General features: G+C 39.1%; 1 protein-coding gene across 1 annotated transcript in view; it reads left to right on the forward strand.

The window, feature by feature from the left end:
* Positions 1 to 10,267, forward strand: part of FAM135B (family with sequence similarity 135 member B) — a gene marked incomplete at both ends in the record, with an annotated part of 151,570 nt that extends 141,303 nt beyond the window's left edge. Inside the window, 7 exons of the mRNA XM_084280492.1 lie at positions 72 to 238; positions 1,564 to 1,655; positions 4,196 to 4,293; positions 4,639 to 4,790; positions 5,342 to 5,452; positions 8,632 to 8,745; positions 10,062 to 10,267. Of these exons, the coding sequence (XP_084136618.1) occupies positions 72 to 238; positions 1,564 to 1,655; positions 4,196 to 4,293; positions 4,639 to 4,790; positions 5,342 to 5,452; positions 8,632 to 8,745; positions 10,062 to 10,267 (940 nt within the window). The remainder of the gene's footprint in view (positions 1 to 71; positions 239 to 1,563; positions 1,656 to 4,195; positions 4,294 to 4,638; positions 4,791 to 5,341; positions 5,453 to 8,631; positions 8,746 to 10,061) is intronic.
* Between the last annotated feature and the right edge of the window lie 4,322 nt (positions 10,268 to 14,589).

Below are 14,589 nucleotides of genomic sequence, written 5' to 3' on the forward strand. Positions count from 1 at the left end.
TCCTTATTTATAGTTTAATGGTTTGTTGTTGAACACCCAGTTCTACTGTGATTAATTAATGTATTCTCCAGTTTTTATCAGGCCAAAGAAAAATTTAAAAAAGAAATGAAGATTGAAGGATTTCTGTACAGTGACTTATCTGTACTAGCTTCTGATATCCCATATTTTCCACCAGAGGAAGAGGAAGAAAATTTGGAAGATGGAATTCACCTGGTTGTCTGTGTCCATGGATTGGATGGTAATTGTAATTAAGGATCTAAGAGAATATTAAATATTTGCTCTAAGTGTTCTGCAACTCTATTTGTTGTTGTTTAAACAGAATTCTACCCCAAAGTACATCAGTCCTTTTGTGTACAGTAGGGCATTAAAGTAACTCTTGACTTTCTGCTGATGCCTGGTTGTTTTGCAGTATGTCACCACAGATGAAAACATTATTTGAAACCCTTCCACACTGTTACAGGGTAGATAGTACCCAGCTTCAGACAGTGTGAAAATAAAAATCATCATTCATTGTAAAGGAAGCATGGTATAGAAGGTTTAGATACATGCTTTCTAAGCAGAAAACAGATATATTAGGTTGTGGATGCCCCATCCCTGGAGGTGTTCAAGTCCAGGTTGGATGGGGCCCTGGGCAACCTTATCTAGATCATGACTGAAGGCTGGTGGCCCTGCCTGTGGCAGGGGGTTGGAACTCTATGATCCTTGGGGTCACTTCCAACCCGGACAGACTGACAGAATCTGAACTCCCCCCATCCCTACTCTGCTGCCAAAGTAGGTTGCCTAGGACAGGTCGCCCATGATTCTATGATTAAACTTAAAACTTCTTGATGAGTAATTGGTATCAGTGGGAATGGTGTAGGAATTAACCTTGAAACTACAGAGGAGGGATGGACACTCTGAAATCTTAGACATTCTCAAGTGGAAAACAAACACTTGCTGGCTTGAGCAAGGACCATTTGTCATTCAGTATCTCCGTGGAAGCAATGTCCTTGTGAGGTGAAGGTACCTCCTTTTCCAACAAAACATTTCTGAAGACCTGGAATTTCCTGGTATGCAGTGGGGCACCACCCAGTCTGTTAGGAGCCTGGGAGTATTTCATCATTGGCTAAAACTATGTATACATAGAGGCAGGCTACTCTGTATCTGAAGGCACAGCCCTATCCTCCAGCACATGTGCTAAGGTCCTCGGCAGGACTGCAGTGTCTTGCCAGCAGCAAAGGTGGAAGGACAGACCTTAGCTTTTTGTCCTTTCTGTCTTACCTCTGCTGTTCAGCAAATAGGGTACAGATTTATCCTGGGCCTGATATTTGTCCTTTCTTCCCACCGTTTATGCAGTCCCCAGCAGCAGGAGGTGAGGTCCAGCCCCACCCCTGTGCAGGCTGTGGGTATTCTTGATCTCCCGCTCTTCTAACGCATGATCCCATGGTGTGGTGAGCTGTCTTAGCAGCACTTAGCAAGAGCTCCCTAATGTCAAGGTTTAAAAGAAGACAAATGTTTTAAACTGACGCTTTATTAGTTATATTTCTGTTGAATTACATCTTACAAAGTACTGCTTATTTCTAGGTAACAGTGCAGATCTGCGGCTGGTAAAGACTTTTATAGAACTGGGACTCCCTGGTGGAAAACTGGATTTCCTAATGTCTGAAAGAAATCAGGTAGTACAGAGATAATTTCTGTCTTTAGGTTTGCTACAGGCTCCTGACATTGCTGAAACAGGGTCTTTTGACCAGATGAATGAAGCAAAAGCACTGGTGAATGTAGTATTTTAGTGCAAAAGCCTGGTCCTGCTCCTGTCTAATCTGATAGGGTGTTCCAACCCACCAGCAAGTACTCCTAGCATTAAAATCAAAGGCAATAACATTAACACATATAGGACTAGACCTTAGAAGAAGAAAATTGATTTATTCTGTCAGTTTGCAAATTTAGCAGCCTGGTTTCTCTGCCTGTTGGATGCCAGGGAACACAGCACCAGCAGAAAGCAGCGAGTTTAGTGATGCTAAATTTTCTGGAAGATGTGGAATACCCAGCAGGTGTTGCCAGCTTCCTTTGCTGCATCAGCCATTGTTTCTCCTGTTGCGATGTTTCCTAGATTTATGTCCTTGAATGATAAAGAAACACCTTCCAGAAAAATTCATTGCTGGTCTTGGCAGAGAAGCAGAAATTAATTCTGGGCTTTACTCTGCGGTGAACCCATATTTATGACATGGAGGCCTAACTTTATGCACAAGATAAGGATTTCCAGTGCCAACTCAGAAACATTATTCTGATTTATAAGCAGCTGAGAAACTTGAGTCAAAACTTTCCAACGCTCTTTGTTCAACAGCTTTTATATTTTGAAGTGGCTGCTGGTGTTAGTCTGTGAACTTGCCACCTTCCAGTACACATCTTTGTCAGCAGAACTGCAGAGTGAATGTGAGCAAGATGAAAATAATGAGGAGACCACTTTGGGTGGTTTTCATGTTTTCAGAGGATGAAACATCTTACAACATCTCTATTTAAAATTATCCAGAGTCCATAATGGGACATTTTAGTGATCTTACAGTCAGAAAATTTGAGGAATTTCCCATGGCACTAGAAATAGGACCCATGTGGTTTGATGACTATTCGGATGCTGTAAAGCATCCTGTCACCCTTTTTTTCCCTGCTCCGAGAACCACATTGAAAATGACCCAAGAAATCAGTCATTTAGCTGAAGTTTCCCTTATAGAGAAAAATGCAAATCACTTAATTTTAGGCATTCAATTGTAATACCTCTGACAAGCTCAATCAGGCTGAGATGATGCTAAAGGATGGAGATATAACTAGGTGAAATATGACGCTTGTGTTTTGTTTATGATTAATGTTCAGGCTGGTATTCTTCCACTTTTAAGCAACCTGAAAGATTTAGGATAATGAGTGTAGGAGGAAATCATTAATTATCAACAAAGACAGGCAGGAGGTTAGTGGACTGTTTGTAGTTTATGAGAACATTTATTTTAAGTCTCTATTATAAAGTAAATATGCTCATGTTTTCCTTGGGAGAGCTGCAATTAGCAAGATGAGTTGTGTCACAAAAGAATTAATTACTGGTATGTTTGCTCTGAATAGCTGTTCCAATATTTGATTATTGTTTTTATGGCATGTCATTAGTTAGGAATTTGATTTAGAGTCCTGTTGAATTGCCAAATGACACAGTTCTGAATAAGATCTGCCTGCAATCATATAGGCTGGACAATATATTATTTGTTTAATTGTATCAGAACTGGAAGTACTGTTGCAGGCAACAAATCATCTCTCTAGCACTCATTCTCTTACTGATAACCATTGACTAACAAACATACAGCATTTCATTAAGATGACCAAATGATTTTGTGTTTGTGTCCGTAGCACCAGCAATAACCTGTGTGTCAGTGTAGAACGCTTTAAACTACTTTACTGTAGGAATGTGATAAATCCTAAATGCCAAAAGCTTTACTTCCATTTGCAGAGTATGGTGTCTAGAGCAGTTAAGCATTAGCAGTCCTCACCAGTGTCAAGTCAAGCTGCTTTGACATCACACTGATGAGTCTGGAATCACTCAGTCTAATGTTGTTAATCTTACTATTAATAAACTCTGGGTCTGGGTTTATCCTATCATGACATGTGCTGAGATTAGAGACACAGTCAGTAGAGAACAAAAAAACCCACAGGCAGTAATTTAATCCCCTTAAAATATTAATTGCCTTCTAGAAGGCCCTATTTCCATGCTCTACAAAGTGTATGGTTACTCTAGTCCTAACTTGAGTTCTCGAGTTCTTGAAGCTAAAAGGCACGATGCACAGTGAAAGAGGCTCTGACAGAACGTTTTGCTTTACCTTTTCTATGAGAAAAGTGAATTTCGACATGGGCTGCAACGATAGCTATGGGAACCTCACTGACCCACAGTATTGTTGTTACTATTGATGCTGCGTGAGAAAGAAAATGCTTGAGTACATTTGCAGTATTATTTGGAATCTATTTTCTAATAAACTGAAATTTCTTTTACTGTTCTCAAAGGAGAAACCTAGTTTTTAGAGGACCTGGAAACTGAGAAAAATTCGACTCCCTTCCCCCTTGAGCATGTATAAGGAAAATTTGGACTTGTCTTTACTCTTCTGATTGCATTTTACTTGGAAAATATCAGTCTGCAATGAAAGCAAAATATTTTAATTCATCATCTCATTCCCTTTTTCACCAGACTGATACTTTTGCTGATTTCGATACAATGACTGACCGATTATTGGATGAAATAATTCAGCATATCCAATTGTACAACCTCTCCATATCCCGAATAAGGTAAGTGTTCTGATAGTTAATAGTCTGTAACTGTTTGAGTTACGTGAGCAACATTCAGTGAAATTAACTTTTCCAAAAGTGTCCTGTGTCAAAAGCCACTGAATCAGTGATATGGATTTTTACATTGGTGTAGATGGAAGAGTATGTACTAGGCTTGAAGAAAACGTGGAATGGTATACTAAAGGATGTTTCTGGAAGCCCTTATAGACTCCCCTCAAAAGCCATTTATGCCAACGTTATGTTTAATTATACAGATAACATTTATGAACATAACTATAATTTAATATCATTTATAACATACATAAAATAATGTCTGTGTTAATGTAATGCTTTCTTTCCTGCCAGTTTTATTGGACATTCCCTGGGTAACGTCATTATTCGATCAGTACTAACTCGCCCCAGATTTCGCTATTACCTCAACAAGTTACACACCTTCCTGTCCCTCTCTGGGCCTCACCTGGGAACACTTTACAACAATAGTACTTTGGTTAGTACAGGTAAGAGTTAATGGGAAAGCTCTGACTGGCTGCAGTCCATTGCAGAGTGCATGAGAGACCAACACATGGAGGTAGCAGTAGACCACAACATGATTTGTACACTGAAGTTGTGGGAAATATTTTGCTGAAGACTTCAAACCCACACAGTAAAAATTGCAATGAGAGGGCCTGTCAGTATATTCTACAAGGTCCAGCACTGTGCTACCTGGAAAACCCAAGGGTGTTCAGCCATGAGAGATGACCTTGCTTCCATTCTATTCTTACACTTCTTTGTATACTGTCAGCAAAGAGACACACCTCCAAGGCTGAAGAAGACACGTATAGTGCTATAAGAATGGAATGTCCCACAGTTCAGACCTCCTGAGGTTTATGCTACCATGTCATGGATAAGTGAGACCCTTAGACTTTTCTCCCCATTAGTTAACAATATAAGAAGAAAAAAAGACTTATATTGAATAATAGTGATACCCATATGGTAGGCATGTGTCTTTAATTCCCTTGGTTGATAATTAGGAAGCAGGGTAAAAAAATCTACTCATTTTTCATTCCAGGTCTGTGGCTCATGCAGAAATTAAAAAAGTCAGGGTCACTTTTGCAACTGACCTTCAGGGACAATGCAGATCTGCGCAAGTGTTTCCTCTATCAGCTCAGCCAAAAAACGGGTGAGTAGGACTTGACGTGGCTGTGTAAATATCAAGGGCGATTCCAAGGTTTATGCTGGCTGGTTTGTCATATGCTCCAGGGAGTAGAGGAAACCTGCATTTTGCTCATGAACTTCCTTTAAACACTCTTGCTTCTGGGAGTGGCTAAAAATATAATATTAATTTTACCTGTGCATTTTTATGTGCCTGGTACTAGTGAATATATTTACCAAACTTAGCACCAAGTAAGACAGTGCTGTAGTAAACATGCACCTAAGTTCATATTCTGCTGGCAAGAAATATCATTCTTGACAGGCCACCATCACTGAATTTATGCTACTAGATGAAAAACATTTCCCCCTTTTTTTATTTATTTGTAATTTAACATCTCTTGTCTCTAGGAAATACGACCCTGTGAGATGAAAAGCGGATTTTATTCATGACTATTGTAACATCACTGTACTATAGAGGGAGATGTATGGCCTCACACTGAACCAAAGAATCAGAGAATCACACAATGGTTTGGGTTGGAAGGGCCTCAAAGATCACCTAGTTCCAACCCCCCTGCCATGGGCAGGGACAACTTGCACTAGACCAGGTTGCTCAAAGCCCCATCCAATCTGGCCTTGAACACTGCCAGGCAGGGGGCAGCCACAGTTTCTCTGTGCGACGTGTCCCAGTGTCTCACCACTCTCATAGTGAAGAATTTCTTTGTAATATCTAATCTGAATCCATCTTCTTTGAATTTAAACCCATTACCCCTTGTCCTATCACTACATTCCCTGCTAAACAGTCCCTCTCCATCTTTCCTGTCGGCCCCCTTTAGGTACTACAAAGCTATTATATGTCTCTCCGGAGCCTTCTTTTCTCCAGGCTGAACAACCCCAACTCTCAGCCTGTATTCATAAGGAGAGGTGCCTCAGCCCTCTGATCATCTTTGTAACCCTCCTCTGGAGTCAGTCCAACAGGTCCATGTCCTTTGTATGTTGGGGACTTCAGAACAGGACACAGTACTCCAGGTGGCATCTCATGAGGGCAGACTAGAGGGGCAGAATCACGTCATTTGACCTTCTGGTCATGCTGGCTTTGATGCAGTGTAGGATATGGTTGGCTTTCTGGTCTGCAAGTGTGCACTGCTGGCTCATGTTGATCATTTAATCAGTCAGAAATCCTGAATCCTCCTCAGGGCTGCTTTCAATCCATTTTCCACCCAGACTATATTTTTGTGTGGGATTATCCTCACCCAGCCTCAGGATCTTGCACTTGGCTTTGTGGGACTTCATGGGATTTACATAGGCCCATCTTTCCAGCCTGTCAAGGTTGGATGACATACCTCTGGATAACATTCTTTCCCTCCAGCATGTTGACTGCACCACCCAGCTTCATGTTATTGGCAGACTTGCTGAGGGTGCACTCGATCCACTCTCCATGTCTCCAACAAAGATGTTAAACAGTGCTGGTCCCAGTAATTACCCCTGAGGAATACCACTCATCACTGGTGGCGATTTGGACATTCAGCTGTTAACTGCAACTCTTTGAGTGCAACCACACAGCCAATTCCTTATGCACGGAGTGGTCCATCCATCAAATCCATTTCTCTCCAATTGAGAGACAAGGATTTCATCTTGAGACAGTGTCAAATGCTTTGCACAAGTCCAAGTAGATGACATTCTGTCACTCTTCCCTTATCCATTAACACTGCAACCCCATCATAAAATGGCACCAATTTGTTAGGCATCATTTGCCCCAGTGAAGCCATGTTGGCTGTCACCAATCACCTCATATTCCATGTACATGAGCATAGTTTCCAAGAGGATCTGCCCCATGATCTTGCTAGGCACAGGGGTGAGACTGACCAGTAGTTCCCTAGGTCTTCCTTTTTTTTCCTTTTTGAAAATGGGGGTGATGTTTCCCCTTTTCCAGTCAGTGGGGACTTTGCCAGACTGCCACAGCTTCTCAAATATGATGGAAAGTGGCTTAGTCACTTCTGTCAGTTCAGGACTGACAGATGCATCCTGAATCTGATCTTCTACAGTGTGCTGTTCTTCATTCTCCCAGTCCCTGCCCTTGCCCTTGGCAACTTAGACAGTGCAGCTAGAAGACATGCTGGTGAAGACTGAGGCAAAAGAGTCATGGAACACCTCAGTCTTCTTCATATCCTGGGTAATCAGATATCCCATATCATTCTGTAGGGGGTCTACATTTTCCCTCATCTTCCTTTATCACTGATGTAGCTAAATAAGCTGTTTGTCTTTTTCCTACTTGACATCCCTGGCCAATTATAATTCTGTCAGGGCTTTACCTTTTCTACCCTGAACCCTGGCTGCTTGGCCAGTTTCTCTGAACCTCCCAGGCTATCTGTTCTTGCTTCCATCCTCTGTAGGCTTCCTTTTACTGTCTGAGTTTGCCCGAGAGCTCCTTGTTCATCCATGAGGGCCTCCTGGCATTTTTACCTGACTTTGTCTTGTTTGGGACTCCTGAGAGGAAGTGGTCCTTGAATACTGACCAGCTGTCTTGGTCCCTCTTCCCATGGTACTCTAGCAAGCAGGTCCCAGAAGAGGCCAAAGTCTGCTTTCCTGTTTTCCAGAGTAGACAACTTGCTGTGTGCCCTTCTCGCTGCCCTCAGAATCTTGAACTACACCATTTCATTGTCACTGCAACCAAGGTTGCCCTTAGCTTCACATGCCTTACCACCTCTCCATGCTGGGGACAACCAGGTCCAACATGGCACCTCTCCTATGACTTACCTATCACTTGGAGGAGGAAGTTATCATCAATGCATTCTGCATTTATTGTACTATTTTTGAATGTAATCTCCATTCCTGTGAACATTTATTTATCCAAAACTGCCCATTGACTGTAGTGGGACAGTACATGTGCTTCCAATGTTAAGAGGCATATATATTGGCAAGATTAAGGTTTTAATCAAACTTTATTTCCAATAGATAGTTCTTACTTTTTTGTTACACGTAATTAACCAGTATGAGAGTTGATAAGTGAAAAATAGCTCACCTAAGCAGCAGAAATAGGTTTAAGCTATTATGAATCTTTCTAAACTTGTATCACGTTTTAATTGTTATAATCTATTTTGCATTGTAGATTTTCAAATGTGTTTGAACATGAAGTAGTCATGCTGATACTATCTGTATTTTCAACACTGTGCATCATTGTGATAAATATATTTCATTCATTTGCCACAGGTCTTCAGTACTTTAAAAATGTTGTGTTAGTGGCCTCACCCCAAGACAGATACGTACCCTTTCATTCAGCAAGAATAGAAATGTGCAAAAATGCACTTAAAGACAGACACACAGGTATGTTTAAGAATTTATCTATATTTCCATGGCTGTTGAGGAATTGTGGTTTTGTGTGACTGAGGTCATTGAATTAGAAGGGGTTTTCATCAGCATGAAGAAATCTGATATGTTTATTTTATAAGGAAAAAAGTGTTCTGTTCCCATAGGAAATTACTGAAATCAATAAAAGAAGCTTTTTTTTCAAAGCTCTTTGTCTGATTAAAATAAATTACAATCAGGTCATAATCAAAGATTTCTTACTGCGTCGTCTTTGTGGGTTTTTTTTAAGTGATGATAATAGAATTATTTTTTGACAGTATTTTTTTGGAGTCTACTGAAAAAATAATATCATCCCAACTTGGTTTCACACAATGAAATATCTCTTGGTACATCCAAAGTTGGGAGGTTTCCCTTTGTTTTCAATAGTGTTTGGATGATTGACAGGTAAGTTAGGTGACAGATCTAAAATTATATCGGTTTGTAATAAAATCTGTAAACCACATACAGAATGGTATCATCAATAATCTAGCCCTTCTGTGAGCTCAGGCTGTGTATTATCCCAAGTATTACTTTTGTTATTAGCAGTATTTCTCATTTATAAACTATTTCATGACTTCAGTCTGATATCTTTTCCAGAAGTACAGTTCAGTGTAATTTCATACCCGTTTCATATATGTGATTACCTAGAAATGGAGGTACTCCTTGGAAGTAAAAAAAGGCACCCACATGCAATAATCAATATGTTTGCCTTCACACAACTTATCTAAATTACAGCTCCTTCTATCCTACCTCAGATATGAATTAAAAAGTAATTTTCTAACTCTTTTCTTCCAGTGTTTTTTCCTTAGGGAGATGTTTGACCTAGCAGTAACTCCCATCTATATTCAGTGTAGATCATTAATGAGTACAAGTTTCCTGAGCCATTGTTGCAGCCCTATAAGCTCCTCAACTATCTGCATGATGCCCTTCCTGCACTAGAGAAACCCAAATGGACCTCAATGTCTTGTCACTTTTCTGTTTAGATTCACAGTCGGTGTGAGTCTTCCCCTGAAGGAAAGTAGAGTATTTCCTTCCACCACAGAGGAAATGAGGCTAACTGCTGAGAAGCATACCACTTTTCATGCTAGAAGCTTCAGCAGACCTCTTTGGATGTCCAGTGGCACCATTAGCTTAACAATATCCTGGCATTTGGCTGTGAAATGGACTGATATCTCCTGCATTTTGGCCTTGCTCCCATTTCCCTTCTCATTGCAACTGTAATTAAATAATACTGTATGGAAAGAGGGAATCTGGCGGCTTTGGCATGTAGGTGTGATATGTAAACTCTTTTGCAGGTCCTGTGTATGCAGAAATGATTAACAATCTGCTCCAGCCTTTGATCGGGGCGAAGGACTGCACTTTGATTAGACACAACGTGTTCCACGCTCTGCCAAACACCGCCAACACATTGATAGGCCGGGCTGCCCACATTGCTGTGCTGGACTCCGAACTTTTCCTGGAGAAGTTTTTCCTTGTGGCAGGACTCAACTACTTCAAATAGTGCCTGAAGCATGGTATAACAAAGGCAAACCTTTTCCTTGAGTGGAGGAGAATCCCTTAGCCAAAAGAGAGCAGCGTTAGAAATGAGATCAGGTGGGACTTTCAAACTCTCCATTTCCATTTCTGTTCCAGAGAATAAAGTGCTATGGCTTTAAGGCATTCAAGCTTCCAAATATTGGTGCTTTTGGAAGAAATAAATATTCCTCTTCAGTTTCCATGTTCTTTGTCCACATAAAGACGTGAGCCACTTCTGAAGTACAAAATCAGAATAAGAAGACTAATTCTTTAAATGTGATTGGACCAACACAATACCCATTTCTTCTGAATATTAATCCAGGAACTTGGCTGTCCTTGATTTAATGTTTATTTATGTATTAACAAAGCTATACATTTGTAGCACTTTTGGGGTAGAGGAATCAAGCATATGTGAACTCAGGTTAAAACCTTCTTTGTGGTGAACTGGGAAGTCTAAAAACATTTATGAAAAGTTTCAATGTTTCCATTTCTTGAAAGAAAATATTTGGATAACTCCATTACTGGTAATTATTTGTAACATACGTACATAGAAATAATGGAAAGGAGAGAAATATTTCATATAGAATGAAGAAATTAAGTTGGGAAGAATTTGTTCAGTTTAGAAGCTGCCAAACCAGGAAGAGTATTAGATTCCCTGTAAAATATCAGTGGCATCTGTTAACATTTCTTCTGTTTACATTTATAGAGGACCATTATTGTGCTCGTTACGACCTTAGAGGCACAATTTTTACTTTTACATTTGTATTTAAGTACATATACCCCAACATTATTTTTCTTAAGTTATTACTCTGATATGAAATTTAAAATCTAGCCAGTAAAAACCAATCAGATTAAAATAGGCTGAAGATATGGTGTGGTAAGGATTGTAGAAAGCTTAAAAAATACAAGGATGTCTTCTTTGGCTTCTCTGCAATGATCTATTAATGCTTTACTAATTCCCATCTGCAGTGCTATATACAGTCCTGATTATTACGTCGTTAAAGCTAATTAAAACATTAAAAACTTTATTCATACAATGATATCCAAGCTGGTTTTCAAGGGTTTGGAAAATAACCCATTTTTCACTTGTTTAGGGTTTTTTTTTTTAATTTTTCATTAAAATTTTAATCAAAAATGTATCAGATTTAAATTGAGAAATTTCTATACATTTTCATAAAATTTTGATAAAGTTTCAATGTCACAGCAATTTTTTCAGAAAAGAGAAAGTGAATAATTCTTCACAATTATTTTTATTTGAAAGGCAGACTTTTTAAATGCAAATATAATTTGCTTAAAAACATACGTGATTAACCCTCTATATCTTGTGATAAGAACTATAAAAAACCGACAGAGTTGGCTTTAGGTGTCAGGACTCTCATTGGTAAATTAAGATGAAAACAGTGGAGATTTCTGAAATAAGAGTTAAAAAATGACAACAAAAAAACCTCTGAAGCACCAGGAAATATCTGTAGAGGCAAAAAGCAAACCAATTTTTTTTCCCAAAAGAAAATGGAAAATGTACACAGAATTAGTTCAAGTTCAGAATTAGTTCAGAATTAGTTCAGAGTTGCTAGCAAACTGGCAAAGGCTGCTAAAGAACACGTGGGGTTTGATAATGTAGACATGTTTTCAAATAGAAAGAAGGAGGAATATACAAAAGGGTGAGATTTTGACCATCTGAAAACAGGGAAGTATATTGCAACTGAAAATCATCTGTCCATCAAAGGGGCAGAAATTATATAGATACAGCTATAAGATTTATCAATATTGACAAGTTTTTTGAACATGAAGTTTTACCTCAGTACTTGAATTAGATGAGTAGATACTATCTTATTACTTTTTTTTTTTTAATGTGTTTTATAAATTAAAGGTTTAAAGCTAAAAGCCAGATTTTCCTAGTTAAAAATAAATTCTGTCAGGAATCAAGGACTTCCCAGTGCTTGATTCTTGTTTGGGAAGTCTTCACAACTTTTCAGCCTCAACATTTTAGGGCCAGCTACACTTACATATCACAGCTTACTTCTTCCTTGGTAAATTGTTTACAGAATTTAAAATATAATGGGACAACATACCAGTGTATCTGTTTTAACATTCAGATTGGTGGTTTCTTGTCTTGCACATTAGACATCTTTCCCAGCCCTCTGCATGACAGTGAGAGAAGGCAAATGGGAAAAGATCTCTTGTGTATTGCTACAGAACTGGGTGGGCCTTTCAGTATGTTCACTTTCACATTCTATACATACCTAAACGTTTCCATGTTCCTATACGTACAATATTCTTCCATGGCTCAGAGTTTGATTTTAGAATTGGAGTTGGATTGTATGTAGGGTTGGATTAGGTCCATACAACTTGTGTGGTATATGGCAGAGAGCTCCTAGGGAGCCTCAGAAAAACTTGGGAGATGTAATTCCTGAGAAATTATAAAATAGAGAATTTATCTTCCTTATACTGGCAGAATATTGTGGGAAATACTGGCAGTAGCACTCTCACCGAGCATTCATTTTAAGGTTCTCAGAATATCCTCCCCCACTCTTTCTTCTCTTACTCAGGGTTGTCACCTTGATAATGACTCTCAGTATTGTAAATACACTCTAATTGTGCAGACTGTATTGCAAAGAAATCATCAGAATTATAAATAACATTGAAGTGATGGGACTTCATCAAACTATAGCAATCAAAAGGGATTAATTTTCAGATTTTTTTAATTTATATAGAGAAAAATATATATTAAGATGTACCTTCATAACAAGTAGCACAGTTAGCATCTTTGTTTCTGTCTTGATCTTTTGAACTTTAATGTATTGTCCTTTCACATAAAGCCTTTTAAAATACATTTAGGTAGATTAGCAGTATTGCTACAAGAAGTTCCCTTCAAAGTGCCCAAGCTCCCCTTGGCTCGGTATGTCTGTGAAGGCAGTGCTTAAATTCTTAAGTGAAGCTCTTAACATTCACATAAGGCAGTTTTTCATGAACCTGGAAGGAGGAGTGACAGCCATAACATTTTTGTAGCTTATCAATGCCCAAAGCCAGCTCCAGGCTTAATGTTAGCTGTGCTTGATGTGAAAATCCCTTCACTTTTACGGATTTATTTGGTTAAGTAAAAAACAAAGCCAGCAATGAAGAGTTGCTTCTTTCACATCTGGAATTCTTACAGCCACCATGAAGGATCTTTGGGCTTCACAGGTAAAGTGCATTTGACTTTTGCAGATTTGTAGGGTTGAAGTTGAAGTATGGGCTATAGCCCAGATGAGTAAGTTCTCGGAAGGAAGGCTTTCTGGGCAACCTGTGCGAGTGGCTCACCACCATCGCTGTAAAAAAAAAAAAAATCCATATAAAACGTTAAAAACTCAACATTGCAGTATCATTTCATTTAACTTTAGGCAACTGAAGTGTAGATGTCTGGCTTTATGATCACTGGAAGGAAAGGTACACTTTTAGGATGTGATTTATCAGGCATACTTTACTTTTCTGGTCTAATTTTCTCTAGGCCTATTCTTCCCACTGACTGTAGAGGATATCAGATTTAGCTATCTACTTGACACCTGCACTTTGTTGTCCTAAGGTGGGATCATTCACCCAATGTGGAGCATGCCAATATACACACAGAGCAGAGGTATTTGATTTATTCCATCTCTCTGCAGAGATGGGTGCTAGGTGGTAATTCCACAAAGTCAGCACACCACACACACAATCTACAACATCTTTACCTTGTTACAGGATTAGAAAAACCTGCCTATTATGCTAATTGGTTACCAATTACCACAGTATCTGCTATCGGTCAAGAATATTTAAATTAGCATGTGTGCTCCTTGAAGGGGGGGATGTTTGTGTGGTCATTTAATTGTGTGGGTCCTTTACCTTTCCCCTCATTACTGCTGATTTTTGTTGACCTCAGGCCTCTGGCAGTCACCCAGCTCTTGCACCTTCTGAGCCAGAATGTACCTCTTTATAAGCTTTTCTTCAAGGATACTTTTTAGCCAAGCATGATCTTTATTAACCCTTTGTCTCTTCTTTGAAATTCTAGTTGTTAGCAAAGCATGGTAATACATTTACTGCTAAATTAAACAGTGGAGAATTCTACTTTATAAATATCAACTTGATCAGATGAATCCCAAACGGGGCTGGAACTCTTATGGGACTCTATTCCCATGCCAAAGTCCCAAAGAATGGATATTGTGCTTCAAAACAGCATCTGTCCCTTTAAGCTATTTCCTTTTCAGTGGCAGTTATCTAGCTTGGAATGGCACAGTAATTCTAGAAGAAAGGACAAAAGCTTATCCACTTTTATTGACAAGTACATAGAAGGAT

Source organism: Gallinula chloropus, assembly GCF_964237585.1.
Source record: "Gallinula chloropus genome assembly, chromosome: 2".
In the NCBI taxonomy this organism is placed as follows: Eukaryota; Metazoa; Chordata; class Aves; order Gruiformes; family Rallidae; genus Gallinula; species Gallinula chloropus.